We start from the raw sequence: 20,766 nt of genomic DNA, 5'->3' as shown, positions 1-20,766 counted from the left end.
CTAGTGAGATGGCATTGGCACATGCCACCTCTATGGGATTGAATTGGAATCCCCTGGCACGTTTCTAACTCTACTGTTTGGGGCAAGTCCCATTGAGCATGTCCCAAATTGTACATCTCCTCCCTCTGTTATTCCCACTCTTATATTTAACAGGGATCACTTTTCAGTTAAAATTTAAACACCTAAGAACAATTGTGTGTTAATTAAAGAGTTCAAGCATAGTATTAAGTAGATAAAAAAATATTAAAAGGGATAAAGTATTAAGTTGTTCATCAACAGTCAGGACAGGGGCTGATCAAGTCACTGTTTCTCATAGTGTCCATTTCACTTCAACGGGTTTCCTTTTTGGTGCTCGGTTAGATGTCACCGATCAGGGAAAACATATATTTGTCCCTTTGGGACTGGCCTATTTCACTCAGCATGATGTTTTCCAGATTCCTCCATTTTGTTGCAAATGACTAGATTTCATTGTTTTGTGTTTTTTTTAAACTGCTGTATAGTATTCTATAGAGTACCTGTCCCATAATTTCTTTATCCAGTCTCCTGTTGATGGGCATTTAGGTTATTTCCAGGTCTTAGCTATTGTGAATTGAGCTGCAGTAAACATTAAGGTGCAGACAGCTTTTTTGTTTGCCAATTTAATTTCCTTTGGGTAAATTCCAAGGAGTGGGATGGCTGGGATGTATGATAGGGTTCTATTCAGGTTTCTAAGGAATCTCCAAACTGTCTTCCACAGTGGCTTTACCAGTTTGTATTCCCACCAACAGTGGGTTAGTGTCCCTTTTCCCCCATTTCCTCGCCAGCATCTCTTATTGGTAGATTTCTGTATGTGAGCCATTCTAACCGGGGTGAAGTGAAACCTCATTGTGGTTTTGATCTGCATTTCCCTGAAAGCTAGTGATCCTGAACATTTTTTCATGTGTCTGTTGGCCACTTGGATTTCCTCTTTTGAAAAATGTCTATAAACACTTCCAAACAGGTGACTAAACAAACTGCAAGCAAGTTGAATTCCTCTGGGATGGCTCACAGCCCTGAAGGGTTTGCACAGTTTGGCACTGGACCATCTCTGAGCTACTTTCCTGTGGATTTTCTCTCTGAGAATCTGGGCAAAATTCTTATTCACCTGTCCACTTCTATCCTTTGATCTCTGTTTTAGTGGGCAAGTCCATGCTGGATTATGCTATCACATCCTTAGATTGTTATCTTTACTGGAGTCACACAAACAAAAAGAAAAAGAATATACAAATGGAAGTTATCCCTACCAAAAAAGGTGGGCAGCTTCAAGGTCTGAACTCTGTTGCTGAACTTATTTTATGACTAACCTGTTCTACAGTTAAACAGTATTGAACCAGAGATATCCACCATCACACTTACATCAGTTATCAAGCTAGATCTTACTTAAATATGACTATACTCTGTGATTTCCTTTAACAACCACCAAGAAATTGCTGAAATTTACTTTGGGAAATTTTCAAAACACTAGTGGCAATAACCTATTCTTTCCAAGCACACATTTAAGTTTTTCTCTTTATATGGGATAATAATACTAAATTGAATCAAGGCCTCTGAACAGACTTAAAATGAATTTTTGACAACTGCTGAGTTCAGAGTCTTAATAATTCTGCTGTCTTCTGCCTGGAGTGGAGAACAACATCTCAGACAAACCATACAGAGGTTTTTGAATCTTGAACCAAGAATGAACTAAAATCACATTTACAGCAGTCACTCTTGAGCCAACAGATTTTTCTGGAGAAAGTACACTGACACAGCTGGTGTGGTATAGCAGGTAAAGCTGCCACCTTTGACATCAGCATCCAGTATGGTCACTGGTTCATGACCCAACTGCTCTACTTCTGATCCAGCTTCCTGCTAACGCACCTGGAAAAGCAGTGGAAGATAGTCCAAATGCCTTGGCCCCTGCCACCCATGTGAGAGACCTGAAAGAAGCTCCTGGCTCCTGACTTTGCAGCCTGCTGGGGAGTGAACCAGCAGATGGATGATCTCTCTTTGTCTTTCTCTATCTCTAATTCTGACTTTCAAATGAAATAGACAAATATTTAAAAGAAAAAAAGAAAGTACATTGAAAAGCTAATTCATTTTGACAAAAGTTAAATAATTTCTCAGACATCCATTTGTGAGGTAGTTAATAAGCTATGTCATGGCTTACAAATCAGGTGAGACATCTGTCCCTGCATATCTTCCTATAAGATCATGGACGTATTCCAGGGTTGGGAGGTATCTTCAGTTTTACCTACTTCAACGTTTGCTATTACATCAGAGTCTCTAATCCCTTATGATCTTCAAACAGCTACTCTGTCTGATCTTCACCCAGCAGCAGGGTAATAGATAGAAGTGACTTACTCTTTAGTCAGGTTGCCCTAATTACTTGCAAATTCTCTCTAAAGATTTGAAGTCTTCTTCTCCATAGCTTGTGTTCATTGTTTCTTTTATCACCACTTCGGTGTGTATTTTATTTATTTATTTATTTGACAGGCAGAGTTAGTGAGAGAGAGAGAGACAGAAAGAAAGGTCTTCCTTTTTCCGTTGGTTCACCCTGCAAGTGGCTGCTACGGCCGGCCGGCGTGTTGCGGTCGGCGTGTTGCGGCCGGTGCGCTACACCGAGCTGAAGCCAGGAGCCAGGTGCTTCCTCCCGGTCTCCCATGGGGGTGCAGGGCCCAAGCACTTAGGCCATCTTCCTCTGCACTCCCGGGCCACAGCAGAGAGCTGGCCTGGAAGAGGAGCAACCGGGACAGAACCGGCGCCCCAACCGGGACTAGAACCCAGGGTTTTGGCGCCGCAGGCGGAAGATTAGCCTAGTGAGCCGCAGTGCCAGCCTTCAGTGTGTATTTTTTAAAATTTTTTAAAAATTATTTTGAAAGGCCGGTGCTGTGGCTCAACAGGCTAATCCTCCGCCTGTGGCACCAGTACACCAGGTTCTAGTCCCGGTCGGGGCGCTGGATTCTGTCCCAGTTGCCCCTCTTCCAGGCCAGCTCTCTGCTATGGCCCGGGAGTGCAGAGGAGAATGGCTCAAGTGCTTGGGCCCTGCACCCCATGGGAGACCAGGAGAAGCACCTGGCTCCTGCCTTCGGATCAGCGCGGTGCGCCGGCCACAGCGTGCCGGCCGCGGCGGCCATTGGAGGGTGAACCAATGGCCAAGGAAGACCTTTCTCTCTGTCCCTCCCTCTCTCACTGTCCACTCTGCCTGTCAAAAAGAAAAAAAAATATTTTGAAAGAGAGAGAGACAGAGAGAGCCCCCATCCATTGGCTCACTCCCCACATGCCCTCAATTGCCAGGACTAGGCCGGGTTGGAGCCTGGAACACAATCCAAGATTCCCACATGAGTGGCAGGGACCTAACTACTTGAGCCTTCACTGCTGCCTCCCAGGGTCTGTAGTGAAGGGAATCCAGGCAGAGCTGGAAACCAAACCTAGGCTCAGCAACGCAGGATGCAGGTATTTTCATGGCCAAGCTAAATGCCTACTCCAGACTAAAGGCAAAAAAAAAAAAAAAAAAAAGTGCAAACTCTTAGCACCAAAGCTAGACGCATAACAAAGAAATATTTGCTGACTTACTGGGTAAGAATTTAAAAATAAACCAGATGTCCCAAATATCAAGCAACTTTTATAATATTGGCTAAAATAAAACAATTTTTTCAAGAGATCTTCAAAAACAGATTATAATTAAAATTTTTCATGCTTCCATGGAAATTTATAATAAATCAGTATGCTTTTGAAACTTATGATAAATTAATCTGTGTTGGTAAAATTATCATGTGGTTTTCATGTTCATGGCATTTAAAGGAGAAGTCGAGGTGACGAGCAAGTACAAGCTTCGCTCAGGGACTTTGTGAAGCAGCTCCACACACATCGGTTTCATCAGTTTCGCTTTAAAGGAAAATAAGCCAATAGGCTTGAATTCTATTGAAAATGCTCCTGACCACCTGTTTCTGTGGCAGTGAACATCATCAATATTACTGATCGGGCATCCAAGTCTGAGACTTGCATGTGGAACCGCCCTCACATACACATAGTGATACAGCTTCTACCAGAGACACAGACTTGATTTGTCAGCCACTGCTATGTTTTGGATGTTGACTGTCCCTGCAGAGGATCCTGTACTGAGGCTTGGTCCCAGGAGAGTGGTGCTGGGAGGTGATGGGATCTTTGAGAGGTAAGGCTGCTGCTGCGAAGTCCTGAGGTCTCTTGGGGCACTGCCTTTGGAAGGGAATGCTGGTCTCCTGGAGTCAGTTCTTGTCCTAGAAGCCAGAGCCTGAGCGCCAAGTCTCTCCCGGGCTTCTTTTTCTGACATGTGACTTTTGCTCCCACACATGCTCCCACCATCTGCCATGGGGCACTCACCAGCCTGTGTCACGCTATCTGGCCTTCATCTTTCAGAGCCAGAGACCTCTTTGCCTCATCACTTAGGCTCAGTGCTCACCTTACTTCATCTTGAATAGCACTCCACCTGGTGGTTAACTCCCTGCTCCTAGAAGTTTGCTTCTCTTGAATTTCTGTTCAAAACACTTCTGGTTTCCAAGCTGTTTCAAGCAGCACCTTCCTTCTCTCCCCTGAAATCCTCCTCCTCTAAATGGCTTTCAACCATTTATGTTTCTTTCCTCTTCCACTAAAATGCCAGCTGACCAGGCTACCAACTCTGTGGACTCCCTGCACCCAAAATTTCCATCCCACTACACACCGTTCACAATACAGATGTGATCATACCATAATGATTTTTCTTCCCCCTTAAATCATACACTACAGCTACAGATATCTTTACAGCTCCCACAATGTTTACTAAATATGAGGCTTCTGACGTGTGTTACATTATTCTTCCCCACAGGGATTTCCCAATTTTGTAATAAAAAATATTTTTCATGACAGCTGACTACATTCTTGATCACATCCAATCACATGTGACATGTAATGTACATCGCTGGCCCGAATGGGGACTACCCTACAGAATTTGAGTCAAAAGGAAAATAGACTGCCTTTGTTAAATCCACAAACAAGTAGTCTCGGTGCTCATGGATGATAATCTTGCTGTGTTACTTTCACATATGAATTGACTGCTCAATAAAAGTGGAGAAGAATTTCCACTTGTGATCAGATACTGTCTGCAAATCTAAGTCTCATGGAGTGTGCTTCCTAATATTTGCTGAATTGACAACTAAAGATGGTGACTTTAAAGGAAAAAAGCCTTTAGGGTGAGTGTTTTAGCCTTTAAGTTCTCACTTAAACAGTATAAAATCCGGGGCTAGCCCTGCAGCTTAGCAGGTAAAAAAAGCTAAGCACAGCTGTTTGCAGTGTTGGAATTCCACATGGCTGCCGGTTCTAGACCTGGCTGCTCCACTTCCGATCCAGCTCCCTGCTAATGTGCCTGGGAAAGCAGCAGAAGATGATTCAAGTCCTTCAGCCCCTGCACCCACATGGAAGACCTGGAAGGCGCTCCTGGCTTCGTTTCGGCCCAGACAGCCATTGCGGCCACTTGGGGAGTGAACCAGTGGATGGGAGACTTCTCACATCTCTGTCTCTGCCTCTGACTCTCTGTAACTCTGCCTTTCAAATACTAAATAAAGCTTCTAAAAAAGAGTCTAAAATTTGTACAAATATCACAGGGAAAGACAAAGAAGACCAAATACCACAGGAAATAATGTTAGATATAAATTGGAGATAGAGGGGATATGGATATGTGTAACTGGATTCTGTAAATTTGAATTGCTGAAATGAAGGACAGTTAAGAATCATCATAGTGGGAATAAAGAACTCAAGCTCTTTCTTTCATCACAGTGAGCCAAAATCACTCTCAATTTAAGAAGTTAATCCATATAATTGAGTTTTCTGCCTACTAAAAATTAATGAAGAATATTACAAAAAGATAAAACAAGCTATTTTTAGTATTGTAGCCTGAAATGGTATAGAGAATTTTTGGCTGCTGTGTTTGCATAAAGGACTAATTAATCTCTATCTCCAATGTAATAAGAAGCCATCAGGCTTGGAGCAATGAGACATAACAGAATACCATCACTCCCAAGCCATCACAACCGTTTTATCCCATGTGCTCATGCATTTTCTATTTCAAGTATCAATTTCTTTCTTATTTATTTATTTGAGAGGTAGGGTTACAGACAGAGAGAAGGAGAGAGTGAGAGAAAGGTCTTCCATCCACTGGTTCACTCCCCAAATGGCTGCAACAGCCAGAGTGTGGCTGATCCGAAGCCAGAAGCCAGGAAATTCTTCCAGGGGAATAAGCACTTGGGCCATCTTCCACTGCTTTTCCAGGCCATAGTAGAGAGCTGGATCAGAAGAGCCGCAGGCAGGACACAAATTGGCACCCATAAGGGATGCTGGCACTGCAGGTGGGGCCTTAGTCTACTATGCCACAGCACCAACCCCTGAAGTATTAATTTCTATGTATTACAGGAATATCTTATTTATTTTCTATTGAAAGTGCTGAAAACTTTTGCTTTGGTTTGCAGTCATTAACTGTTGTATTATCTTGTTTTTATTTGCAAACAATAAGCAATTTGACTTCACTGGAAAATTGTGTGCAGGAAGTGTTACTATTTGGGTAGTTTAAAAAATGTCATTTTACAGAAGAAAATACTTGTGCTCTTTCACAAAAATCACAATCATTATAAGTATGCAGCTACTACAATATTTGCTCACACTGCAGTAACTCTAACAACTTTGATGAATCAAGCAGTGGTATTTGAGTGCGTGTCTATGTATAACACTAAAACAATATTAAAAAAAAACTAGACTATATGTACTTTAAAAATATTTAGCACTTATTTCATCTACAAGCCAACTCAAAAAATCAAGAATTTAGAATTTTTATAATTAAAAATACTCAAAGCAGTGACCAAAATGCATAAAGCAATAATAGAATGGAAATTCATGGCTATCTTAAGGGGGGAGAAATTGTATAATCCAATTATGTTGAGAAAAGTTGGAATGCATGAACTACAGGATGCAATCCCTTTGAAAAGCTACTCTGCAAATTGTGTGGGGGTAGGTTCACATTCTCAGGAAGTAGGCTTGGTCAGGATAAAGTTCCATATTTTGTTTATATGATGAAATTAAAAAGTAAGCATTGTTTGACAGTAAATAGCATTACATTAAAAAATTCCTTAAATGGTTTTAGCATTGCATATAAAATATTTTACTAAAGGATCCATACACTTTCCTAAAATCTGGATAGTAAAGAAAGAATATTTACAGAATCATTTTTCTTAAGTAGTGTATAATTAATATTTTACTTGTTTTATTTTGACTCATTGTTTCTTTATTCAAGGTAACTACTGCTAAAATCCTGATAACTCATCAGGAAGCTATACTGGGTCTGGAGAGAGAACCAGCATCCCTGAAGAAGTGAGACAAGACCTGTGAGTAGACAAGATGCCCTGGTCTCTGTTGTAGCCCCTGATCCAGCTCCCCATAGGTACTGGGCAGTCATCCAAATCTCTGTTCCCCATAGGTGCTGACATGTCAGTAGGGGTCCTAATCTTGGTTTTCTACAACTCCCAGCTCAAGTTCCCCATAAGTGTTGTCGGAAGTTCCTCCTGGGTAGTCCTGAGTCTCGCAGGCTACGACTAAGCCCATTGATGCTGTAACTGTCAACGTGTGATGCTGATGAACCTGTAGATACTGTCAGAAACTTGGATTGGGTACTCAGACTTGAGAAGCAACTCCACTGGGCCCACTGACATTAATAAACTTCTGATCCTCCACTCAGTCTCTGGTGCCTGTTTGAACTAAGGGAACTTCCCAATGCAGCTTTGTGTAACATCACAGCTCTACTATCAACCTCACCAGGTTGGCCAACGTAGCCATTTAGATAGAAACTTTTTATCATCTTCCTCTAATTCCTGATCCAATGACAGGACTTTGTGTATTGATTTTCTTTTTCAATCATTCTTCTCATCTATGCAAGAATAGATACATTCCTAGACCAGAATTTGTAAAAAAAAAAAAAAATCATACAGTAATCTTACCAATATAACAATTACAAATCAATAAAGATATCTTTTGCAAAATTTGGCAGCAAGCTTGAGAAAAAGTTACTTAAAATATACTTTTAGGGGTAGACTGATAAAATAACCACAAAATAACTAGGCATTCAGTGCTAGAAGAACTAAAGGAAAACAATGGAAGAGAAAGAAAAGAATGGCTTTACTGATAGAACAGAATGTGAACAAAATTGGGATAGTTTTGCTCCGCATTTCTTTCTCTTTCATTTGCCATATCAAAGTAGATCAACTTAGCAGAAGAAGATGGCCCAAGTCCTCCCACATGGGAGACCCGGAAGAAGCTCCTGGCTCCTGGCTTCGGATTGGCGCAGCTCCAGCCATCTAGGGAGTGAACCATCGGATGAAAGACCTCTCTCTCTGTCTCTCCTTTTTCCGTGTAACTCTGACTTTTGAATAAATAAATAAATCTTTTAAAAAAAATAAAAGTAGATAAACTGTCTACCAAGGGCAGCACCTTAATGTGTTCCTAAGTCAAGAACTTTGCCTCAGAGGAACATGCATAATCATTTTACTTTGAGCAACAAAATATCATCAGGCCATAAGATACACTTATGTCTCAATTAAAGGATATAAATCACCTTTTGAGAGCAGTATGGTCCAAGTGATTAATTTTAAAAATAAAAAAGCTTCGGTCTCTGTAAAATAAAGCTGAAAACTTTGGCCTTTTTATCCCACATGTAATCTTTCAAAGGCACTTTAATTTAGTCAACTATGTTAGCTTTAACTTTGGAACTAGCAGAATTCATTTTTAGAATTTCATTTCCTGCTGCAAAATGTGATGATGAGTTCTAGGGTTTAATTAAATCTAGCATCAACAGTATTTTCTTTTTATGCCTTTTAAAATGTATTCTCTTTTCATTCTGTCTAAGTGTTTCAGGGTATTATGACAGACCACGAAAACTCAATTGAATGGGTATAATTACACTGAAACTCTCCCACAAATGAAAAATTCTTTGGAGTTCATTACTACCTCAGCAAAGTAATCCAATATAAACACCCTCCTGAAACGCTCAAAACAAACATCCAGATTTCTTTATTATTGATATGTTCTTTTCACTTTATGTCAGAAGATAATATCAGTTATTATTAAAGGACTGGAGTAAAAATTGATGTTTCTATTTTTTCCCTGAATGCATTAAATCCATTCATAACAATGCAATTTTAATGGTCAATTTCTATTTTTCTAGATAGAGGAGCCATATCTAAATTAAAATGTTCTTCAAAGGCTAGCAAAATATTTCTTTTGTCTCTCCATGAATAATCTGTAGACATGAGTATCTCTGTAGTTGCTTTTACTATAATAATGTTCTAGGAATTCTGTTTTGAACAATAAAAAAATAAAATGCATATTATTCAACCACCTCATTTTATAGAAAATGAATTCAGGCCCAGATAGGTTAAAAGCCTTATTGTACTCATAAAATTAACACTGAAAATCTACTTTAAATAAAAAGTGTAATACCCTTTAACTTTTCTAATATCCTTTAATAAAAAGGATTTAGGGGTTGGCATTGTGGTGATGTGGCATCCCATGTTGGAGCCCTAGTTTGAGTTCCAGCTGTTCACTTCCTATCCAGCTCCCAGTTCATGTGCCTGGCAAAGTAGCAGAGATGGCCCAAGTACGTGAGTACCTGAAACCCACATGAGCAACCCAGATGGAGTTTTAGGCCCCTAGTTTCAGCCTGGCCCAGCTCTGGCTGTTGTAGCCATTTATGGAGTGAACCAATGCATGAAAGATCTCTTCTCTGTCTCACTCTCTCTCTCTTTGTCACTTTGCCTTTCAAATAAATAAAACTAAATCTTTTAAAAAATATTTTAAACAATTAAAGAATATACACAACGTTCAATCTTTAAATAATTGGTGACAAAAAAGAGAACTAAAATTCAATAAATTTATCTAGTACGAGGTGGTCATGCACTGAGCTGTGTTCCCTCAAAAGTGATAAGTTGAAATCTTAACCCCTAGGGCCTCAGAATGCGACTGTATTTAAAGACGGAGTGAATTCTGACGGAGACAGGCACAGCAGGGGAGACCATGTGAAGACACAGGAAGATGAACTACTACAAGGCAAGGAGACAGGCATCAGAAGAAAACAACTCTGCTGACACCGTGACCTCGGAATAGTGAGGGAATAAATTTCAGTCGTTCAAGCCCCCCAGTCTGTGGCTTGTTGTTTTGACATCTCTAGAAGACTCATACAGATGTGTGCTAGAAAGATGTGGCAAGGGGCAGGCGTTGTGGTACAGCGGGTTGAGCTATGGCTTGGAAAACACGCATCCCAGATCAGAGCACCAATAACGGCCCTGACTACACTGCATCGGACTAGCTTCCTGATAATGCACCTAGGAAGGAAGATGACAGCCCAAGTATATAGGTCCCTGCCACTCCTGTGGGAGACCCAGACAGAGTTCCAAATTCTTGGCTTCAGCCTGGCCCAGCCCTGACTGTTGCAGGCATTTGGGAAGTGAACCAGCAGATAGAAGATCTCTCCTCACTTTCTCTGTCTGTCACTCTGCCTTTCAAATAATCAAACAAAAACAAATAGTTTTAAAAAGATGTACTGATAGGGGCCAGCGCTGTAGCGCAGTGGATTAACGCCCTGGCTTGAAGCGCCGGCATCCCATATGGGCACCGGTTCAAGACCCGGCTGCCCCACTTCCAATCCAGCTCTCCGCTATGGCCTGGGAAAGCAGTAGATTACCCAAGTCCTTGGGCCCCTGCATCCGCGTGGGAGACCTGGAAGAAGCTCCTGGCTCCTAGTTTCGGATCAGCACAGCTCTGGCCATTTCCGCCATTTGGGGAATGAACCATCAGATAGAAGACCTCTCTCTCTCTCTCTACTTCTCCTCTCTCTAACTCTGACTTTCAAATAAATAAATAAATCTTTTTTAAAAAGAAAAACGATGCACTGATGGAATGAACCCATTTTGTTTCAGTTGTACAAGTAGTATTTATAAAAATGATACAGAATGAAAAAATAAGAGGAATCTTGTTTTTTCACTTTTCAAAAGCTTGGCTGGCTTGGAAATCTCTGCTGGCTTGATATCCTTGTTCTGCATAGTCAGACTCTACTTTCCACTTCTCCTAAGCATCATGATATGCATAAAACAATTAACCCTATTTCCAAGAACAAATTGTTTTTCAATTTTGCTTTTGTTTAAAAATTCGTAAACTTACCTCCCTCCTTTACTCACAGAACATGCCTGCAGTACACTTAAACCTTCTTGCAGACTCCATCCCTTTCCCCAAATCCTGATTTCTGCAATAGCACCCTTCTGCCCTGCACCCTCAAACCAACAAAATCAGCAGTAAACATTGGCTTCACTTTTCAAGTGACCTTTTACTATGGGAAAAGTGCTGAGTTGTAAGACGGTTTCTACACCTACGCAGGCATGAATAATTCATCTCCAAAAATAAGTTCTAAAAGCAACAAGATCTCATTTTAAGTTGTGTGGGAGTCCTAAATGTATTGTACCCTTCTGTAAGTGCACTGAATGCCAAACTGTGCGGTGACCTTTGCCAACAGAGGATCACAGGTGCAACCCCTCCAGGGAGATGCACAAACTCCCATTCTTGATAAGTCTGCTTCACAGGCCAAGCACCATGACTGATGATTCTAAAAGACTCTCCAAAATCTTCAGCTTTGCTAGAATTTATTGTTAACTGGATATCATTCTGGAAGTTTTCTTCTAATAACACTTGAACTGCCAACCTATAACACCAAAGCTTAACATGTTTGAAATACTCAAAATGGATTTTAGTTGTCATTTATAGCCACACATTTTCTTAAACAGTTTGCTTGAGTTAAAATATATAAATCACACATGCAAAGCACATACACAAACACATAAAAACAACTGGGGATCTTACTGACAACAGAGTTCAATGCGTTAAATGCTATTTCCAGAGCAGATACCGTTGGGTTTTAGTTTTATCAATCAATGCCATGTGATTGTGGGTAAGTTTCCTGTTACTTCCTGTTCTTAGTCCTCTTATTTATGAGTGCTAAACTTGGTCACAATGCAAGATGCTTAGCATAGTGTAAGAATATATTATGGGGGCGGTGCTGTGGTGTAGCTGGTAAAGCCATCACCTGCAGTGCCGACATCCCATATGGGCACTAGTTTGAGTCCCAGCTGCTCCACTTCTGATCCAGCTCTCTGCTGCGGCCTGGGAAAGCAGTGGAAGATGGCCCAAGTCCTTGGGCCCCTGCACCGGCGTAGGAGACCTGGAAGAAGCTCCTGGCTCCTGGCTTCAGATAGGAACAGCTCCAGCCATTGCAGCCATCTGGGGAATAAACCAGCAGATGGAAGACCTCTCTCTCTCTCTTTCTCTGCCACTGCCTCTCTGTAACTGTGCCTTTCAAATAAATAAATAAATCTTTTTTAAAAAAAATAATATATTACCTCTCTTTCTAAATATACAAACTTACCTGGTTCTTTCTGATAGCAAAGTGAGTCATTAATTAAGCTTACTGAGACAGGACAGCGCCTGACCTGTTTGCTCAGTACTCTGGACCGAGGATGACCCTGACGGTTCCCATATGCCAACTGCATATCTTAGATCCCTTTGGAACATATTTTTATAACATTCCAGGCCTTTAATTTTATCACAGCAGGAAATCAGAGGAAACAGATATCCAAAGGATATTTATTTAACATCTGAAAGAATGAACGTGAGATATTAATACATAATCAATGTAATCAATGTTACACAGACGGATGCAGTTCCTCAAGTCACTGAAAACAAGGATGTTACCAGGAGGGAGGGGGAGTTACAACTAAGGAGAAGATGCTCCAGGCAGAGACCTGTGCTCGGCTCCCACCTCCCCTTTTCTGTAATTATGGCACTCGACATGTCTGAGTGGGAATGACGCCCAGACAGAGAGAGGGGAATCTTAAAGAAACTCACAGAGCACAGGAAGACACACACACACACACACACACTCTATCTGACTTGCAGACCAGGCTCTAGTTTGGAAATTAGTATGAGATAAAACCCAGGTAGTGGTTCCTCTCTCTTCTTTGGAATTTTCCATTCAGTAGATCTGTTTCCGGCAACCAGCAGAGAAGTGTGGCCCGAGAGGAGGGAACGAAAGAGTGGCATTATGGTAATGATAAAGGTCCAGAAGCTGGGACAGTGGGAAGTAGAACAGCTAGTAGAAGAGCAGCGAGAGTGGGAGGTAGGGGAGAGAGAGAAAAGAGATGAGTAGAGCTTTACAGCTTCCTCTGCTCAGTTAGAGGGTTAACAGCTTTGCCTTGCAGAGATCCTGAAACCTCTCCTAAACTTCACCATCTAAGACTAAGATTGAACAAATGGCATTTCTTTTAATTCTATGAACATAGCAATTCTCTCCTGCTTTGCTGAAGATATGAGCCATGTTTGCTTTCTTTCCCTTTAGAGAAGTAATGCACATTTACTGAAATCAATCTAAAATACAGAAAGTCAAAATGAAAAATTATCTGTAATCTAAACCCTTCGAGATATTCACCCAGAGATACAATAACAACAAAAGCATAAATGACAAATCGAATCAAGATATTTGAAGTGCTTAGCTCCTTTTGGTACCCTCACACAATTGTTTTTGGGGTATAGAAACTATGAGTAGGAAATTATAATCCATTCATCAGAATCTGTACAGCTTCCTGCCCTGGGTCTGAAGCACAGCTATGGAGCTCAAATAACCTGTTGGTGCCGTTACCCTGGCAGCCTCGTGAAGATTTGTGTGTGAGCCACCAACAGCTTACTTCATTGAGGCTTAATTCCTAGAGTCTGAAGGGCCATCTCAGCTTCCTTAGAGGTAAGCCTCTTTGGTTAAAAAGGACTACGTAAAATTTATACTCTGTTGGCCGGCGCCATGGCTCAACAGGCTAATCCTCCGCCTAGCGGCGCCGGCACACCGGGTTCTAGTCCCAGTCAGGGCTCCAGATTCTGTCCTGGTTGCCTCTCTTCCAGGCCAGCTCTCTGCTATGGCCTGGGAGTGCAGTGGAGGATGGCCCAGGTGCTTGGGCCCTGCACCCCATGGGAGACCAGGAGAAGCACCTGGCTCCTGCCATCGGATCAGCACGGTGCGCTGGCTGTGGCAGCCATTGGAGGGTGAACCAACGGCAAAGGAAGATCTTTCTGTCTGTCTCTCTCACTGTCCACTCTGCCTGTCAAAAATTAAAATATATATATATATATATATATATATATATATATATATATATATATTCTGCAAAATATTGGGTATTTCCAGGTATAGTGTAGGCTGCAGAAGAGTGGAATTTGTAGAGAGAAGAAGGAAAAAAAAGGGGGGGTTCTAAATAGTAAAGGTTTTCAATGAAATGGTCAATATTAAATAAACAAAGCTTTTGGGGCCGGCGCTGTGGCGCAATAGTTTAATTCTCCACCTGTGGCGCCAGCATCCCATATGGGCACCAGTTCTAGTCCTGGCTGCTCCTCTTCCAGTCCAGCTCTCTGCTATGGTCTGGGATAGCTGTAGAAGATGGCCCAAGTCTTTGGGCCCCTACACCTACATGGGAGACCAGGAAGAAGCTCCTGGCTCCTGGCTTCGGATAGGCGCAGCTCCAGCCGTTGCGGCCATTTGGGGGAGTGAACCAATGGAGGGAAGACCTTTCTCTCTGTCTCTCCCTCTCACTGTCTGTAACTCTACCTCTCAAATAAATAAATAAAAAATAAAATCTTTTTTAAAAAATAAGCACAGCTTTCATAACATATTCCATAGATTTAAGAAAATGTTAGACGTGAATAGCTGGAGAGGAGAATTACAGAAGCTTAGGCAGCACTTTCAAGGATCCGCTAGTGAAGAACGTTCATAGCCAACATGAAACTACCATGGCCAGTTCCAGTTTTCTTCCATCATGAAGACTGAAGGTTGCTGGTTCTGTCCTAGAAGTTTCTCAACAATAAAATTCCCAATTTCCCAGTTTTTAAAAACTGGAAAATCTAAAATGTTTCCCTTTCTCTGTAAAACTCCCTTTCATCTTGGAGTGAAAATCAATTTACCAAGCAGTTTCTTTTTAATGTGAAATCATATTCAGCTTGTGGTCAGATTACCATGCTCATACTTTTTTCAAAGATCCATGTCTAGCTCTGACTTCCCTAAGGTTACAAGCAAACCCACACACAACTTAGCATTGGAACACATCTTGTGTATGTTTCAACTGCAACTGCTGTGCAAGATGGTATATTACATTTAACATATGTTGGTGGTACTTCAAAAACACATGGTTGCTTTGCTAAATGGCTTGGCTGAGCTTAGCTTTTTCACTTGGTGGGTAGCTGCAGTAGGGACCACAGTTCTCTGCTCTATGAGAGTTTTAGATGTGGGTGAGGTGGGTCAGCATGCGTCATTCTTTCCCTCCCATTGAATGTAGCTACAGACCCTGGACAGAGCTCACAAAGCAGCTGTTTGAGAATGCTGAAAAGTAACACAATTTGCAGCAGATTGGAGAAGGAGACCAGAATTAGAGCCATCGCACTGGCGGTGAGGACCCGACCCCTCCCTTCCCTGCTTCTCTCTGATGAATGCTGGCTTGGGTTCCAGGCAGCACAAAGCCAGAGAGTAGACCCCAGATCTGATCAGAGAGCATGCTCAGGAGCTGGCTTGAGGAACAGAAACTTTGGGCGCTGAGAGAAATTGGGAGGAACCTGCCTTTTTGCTTTTGTTTTTTATCTTCCATTTTCTAATAAGCTGGCACTCGGGCCATTTCGCTACACTAACAGCAGATACAGCTATCGTGACAGAGGCCTCTGGGCACCCAAAATTACAAAGGAAGGAGGCTTGATCACCTCTTTGAGTTACGATGTCAGGAAGGTGGGACCAACCACTATCACTTATTTTTCTTTGTCAGGCATATCATTGCTTGCCCCTGGATGCAAGTACAGGAGCAGGAAATATGCCGCAGATTGAGAGAACTAAAACCTTAGATTTCTGACTGAAAGAGCAAAAGAGATCTCCCAAGAATATCAGAAAGTATCAAGGAACCATGGCAGAAATGGATCACTTCACAAAATAACTTCATAAAAACATACAAACTCTTAGGCGTTGATCTCTAACTTGCGAAGTCATCATCTAGTTTTAATACATCAGTCTAGTTTTTATAGAATAGACTCAGGAACTGAAATTCAGGTTAGACCCCTTTCAGTTCCCATACAGGCAACTTAATGACACACATGCCTGGCAGATACAGAAGTACAGCAAAGGCTTTGGGAACAGAAATAACACTGTGACCACAACCCTCAGGTAGTCAGAACTGGTGGCCTGAACTCAGCTGAGTCAATTGGCTATGAAAAAAAAATAAATCATGAAGCTTCCACATTAAGAAATAAAAAAAAGAAAAGCAATAAACCCAAAGTAAACAGAAGGAAGAAAATAGTAAGAGATGTCTGATAAATGAAATTACAAACAAAACCAACTGTGACGGCGCCAGTGCAATGGCACAGTAGATTAAGCCTCCACCAGCCTCGCCGCCATCCCGTTCAGGTGCGAGTTCCTATCCTAGTTGCCCCTCTTCTGATCTAGCTCTCTACTTATGACCTTGGAAAGCAGTGGAAGATGGCCCAAGAACATATTAAGGGACTGACACTGTGGCATAGTGGGTAAAGCCTGCAGTGCCGGCATTCCATATGGGCAACGGTTTGCGTCTCAACTGCTCCACTCCTGATCTTGCTCTCTGCTATGGCCCGGGAAAGCAGCAGAAGATAGACCAAGTTCTTGGGCCTCTGTACCCACGTGGGAGACCTGGAGGAAGCTCCTGGCTCCTGGCTTCAGATCAGCACAGCTCCAGCTGTTGCAGCCATTTGGGGAGTGAATCAGTGGATGGAAGACTTTCTCTCTCTCTCTCTCTCTCTCTCTCTCTCTCTGCCTCTCTGTAACTCTGCCTTTCAAATAAATAAAATAAACCTTTAAAAATGTTAATTCACAAAGCAACAATATATAGGCCATGGGGAGAAATATTATATATTTTTTCCTATTAGATGAGGTTGCTGAATACCTTTCTTAAAATTCATCAAATCATAAATGTGGTCAAGCTTGATCAAAAAATAAAATTTTGAAATTCTTTTCAGAAAGCCAAAATGTTGTGGGCATACAGATATGAATATGATGCAAATCCTAACAATCCATTCATTGCATTATCTCCAGCGCTCACTCCCATCTCCAAAAAAGTCATCAGAAAAATGGAGGGAGGGGCTGGCACTGTGGCACGGTGGGTTAAACTACCACCCGCGATGCCAGCATCCCATACCAGTGCCAGTTCAAGCCCCAGAGCTCCATTTTTTATTCAGCTGCCTAGTAAAGCATCAGGAGACAGCTCAAGTAGCTGGACCCCTGCACCCACAAGGGAGACCCACATGGAGTTCCAGGCTCCTGGCTTCATCCCAGTCATTGCAGACACAACCCACAGATTGAAGAACTCTATCTTTCTCTCTCCTCTCTCTCTCTCTCCCTCTCTCTCTTTAACTCTGCCTTTCAAATAAATAATCTGAAAGAAAGAGAGAGAGAGAGAAAGAGAGAGAAAAAGAAAGAAAGGAAGAGAGAGAGAGAGAGAGAGAGAGCTGAAAGGACAGAAGGATTACTTCAAGTTGCTTCAGGAGTAGTAGAAAAAGGTTCTTCCAAAGAAAAGATCTGTATAATGGAGGTGTTCTAGGCAGTGAATGGCTGACCCGAGAGCCAAAAACCTCAGATGATCCCAGTTCAGGACACTGGGGCACTGACTTGCATAAGGACCAGGGCAATGTTAACATGATTTTTTAAATTGCTGAAAATAGCACGTAACACTGGAGAACTGGTCAAAAAACTAAGTCATTGGCCGGCGCCGTGGCTCAACAGGCTAATCCTCCGCCTTGCGGCGCCGGCACACCGGGTTCTAGTCCCGGTCGGGGCACCGATCCTGTCCCGGTTGCCCCTCTTCCAGGCCAGCTCTCTGCTGTGGCCAGGGAGTGCAGTGGAGGATGGCCCAAGTGTTTGGGCTCTGCACCCCATGGGAGACCAGGAGAAGCACCTGGCTCCTGCCATCGGAACAGCGCGGTGCGCCGGCCGCAGCGCGCTACCGCGGCGGCCATTAGAGGGTGAACCAACGGCAAAGGAAGACCTTTCTCTCTGTCTCTCTCTCTCTCTCACTGTCCACTCTGCCTGTCAAAAAAAAAAAAAAAAAAAAAAAAAAAAAAAAAAAAAAAAAAAAAAAAAAAAAAACTAAGTCATCACTGCCATAATATAAGAAGACAAACACATACTGCTATGCTTGGACCTTTCTCCACATTCCTTGCTGCCATCTGATTTTTTAAATAATACTGTAACTCAGTAAAATATATACCATATATTTAATAGAGATGATATAGAGATATCTAATCGTTTCAGATTAATAGTCAAGTTCTACAGTAGCTACAACTTGGTGGCTGCTACATCCTATGGCAATAAATATAACAATTTTCCTTACTGGAACACATATGCTCCTGCCCAAAGAAATAAAGAGCCCCATTGAAGACACAAAATTGAAACATAAATACAACCAAAACTTAGCCAGTGATAGAAATACAACATTATCAAAGCATTACTGCTGTGAACATAAAATAACGATCACTGAGAGCCACTCCTTGAACTCAAACTTACTGAACTGACCCATACAGAGAGGAGAATTTGCCCCCACAATAATCTCCAAATTGGAAATCAAATGTCATTCTATGCTCAATTTCAAACTCTACAATGAAAGTACTGTTGTACACACCACTAGACAGACATCATGAAGTCTGACAGTGAGCAAATACAAAATAAATAATTTTCAATAAACACATAGTTTTAATAAATGAATAAGTAAATGAGAATCTATAATACTAGATTAGAAATTAAGATGATATATGCGGACATTGGCAATTATTTTGTCATATCCATGGATATTAGGTATTATACAGTTCTACTTAAACAGACATTCTTTTATTCATTTACTCAAGTAATCACCCAACCATGTTTGACGTCAGACACTTTGTGCTAGCATCTGTGAACAAGACTCGGAACACAAAGATTCATAAGACAACATCGCCAATCGTTTCAAATAGCGTAAGGACTGTGAGGGATACACACAGATACAGAGTCAAGAAATTTAACGCTGATTTAATTTTAAGAATTTTAACAGCAACATCAATAATGAAATCCAGTGACAGCAAAATGAATTCTGACAACAAGAATCAAGGAAGAACTCTGAAAAGCAAATCATGCTACTGGGCTTTGAGAAACACATAGGATCCTGAGAGTTGAAATTGGCAGACAACAAATGAAAGTCATGACCACTGAAGCTAGGCTGGCTGCATTTGAGTCTCTGACTACGACTTAGCTGTGCTACCTTGGGTGTGTCATTTAACCTCTCTATCAGCTTCTTCATGCTTAAAAAGGAGATAATGATACCACATATACCATAAAGTTGTTGGGAAACTAAAGTACTATGGTTAGCACCTGTAAAAGTACCAGAAACATAATAAGTGCTAGAAACAGGTACATGGGGAAAAGAAAAGGCAAGACAGAGGCAACAGCACAAAATAAAACTGAAATAAATTTTTAAGAAGTATTTTTTCTTTTTATCTGTTACCACCAGAAAAAAAAATATAATAGTTTAGAGTGCATTAAGCACCTACTGCTAAAATATATAAAAATACTTTTCACTAACTCCATGACAGTTTGGGTTCATTAATTTTTTTTTTTTACATAATAGGTTCTCACCCCAGAAACAGGCATGTGCAGACACTCAAAATACTACACGTGATTGTAGGAGCCCCTGCACAAAGCAAAGGCTGCAACCACATCCTAAACTCTGCCCTGTGCCACAGGAGATGACATGATCTAATGGTATCATCAACATTCTATAAAAAGCAACACCTGGTACGAAACTTTATATAACCCCATGAAACCATGGTCCCTGAAGTTTGTACGCAAAAACTCGGGACTGCTAACCCTTAGTGGACAGAGACATGTTGGACAGAAGGGCTTTCACAGCTCATTTCAAACCAAAGAAGGGGACAAGAGAACAGTTTGGTTGGGCAGCTCCCTTATCTGAGCAGCAGACCAACCTGCAGAGTAAGAGGACGCAAACAGTCTAAACTGTGGCAGAGCCGTGGCCGGGGACAAGATGTAAAAATGAACAGCACGGTACTCACATGGTGAAGGAGCCGGGGGGAGCAGACACTCGCCGCAGGTCCGCAGTTTGCACCTGGTGGATGCTAGAGGCAGCAGGGAATGAGCAGCGAAGACACAGTCAGCACGACAGCGTGGACAGACAAGGACCAAGCCGGGGAGAGAAAGAGAGACACACAAAGTTTAAACAGAACTTAGACGCGCCTGTCACCCAACAAGGCAGGAAAGGAGAAGGAAAATCAAGCCAGCCACGGAAATAATCCAAAAACACCAGCGATAGCGATGAGGCCAACAGGACACGAGGAAGGGGCTGGTTCCAGGCAAGCCGTAGGCGGGAGCTGAGCGAGGGGCCAAGGCACAAGGGCAGGCTGCTCCTGGGGCCAGCGGGACGGTCGTGGCTGCCCTTGCTCAGTTCACCCCGTGACCCACGGAGAGGCACACGCTGACACAGGAGCAAGCAGGACACAGGCACAGCAACTCCTCCTTGAGGAGGTTAAAGGTCAATGTATTTCTTTCTCCCTAGCCTTCACCATTCCCCGGGGCTTTTAGAAATACTTGCATCCAAGCACAGCCATCTTGAAAAGAATGATTCAAGAACACTTTAACTT

At 42.0% G+C, this 20,766-nt stretch overlaps 1 protein-coding gene across 2 annotated transcripts in view; it reads right to left on the bottom strand.

The window, feature by feature from the left end:
* Positions 1-20,766, bottom strand: part of DGKI (diacylglycerol kinase iota) — a 499,667-nt gene that overhangs the window by 130,519 nt on the left and 348,382 nt on the right. Inside the window, exon 21 of one of the 2 annotated variants that reach the window (XM_062198081.1) lies at positions 20,182-20,244. The exons of the other annotated variant lie outside the window; for it this stretch is intronic. Coding sequence (XP_062054065.1) covers positions 20,182-20,244 — 63 coding nt within the window. The remainder of the gene's footprint in view (positions 1-20,181; positions 20,245-20,766) is intronic. 2 annotated transcript variants of the gene reach the window in all.

The sequence above is a fragment of the Lepus europaeus genome, chromosome 1, assembly GCF_033115175.1.
Source record: "Lepus europaeus isolate LE1 chromosome 1, mLepTim1.pri, whole genome shotgun sequence".
Taxonomy (NCBI): Eukaryota; Metazoa; Chordata; class Mammalia; order Lagomorpha; family Leporidae; genus Lepus; species Lepus europaeus.
Note: the sequence above shows the minus strand (reverse complement) of the source record. Positions and strands in the feature narration are given on the sequence as shown.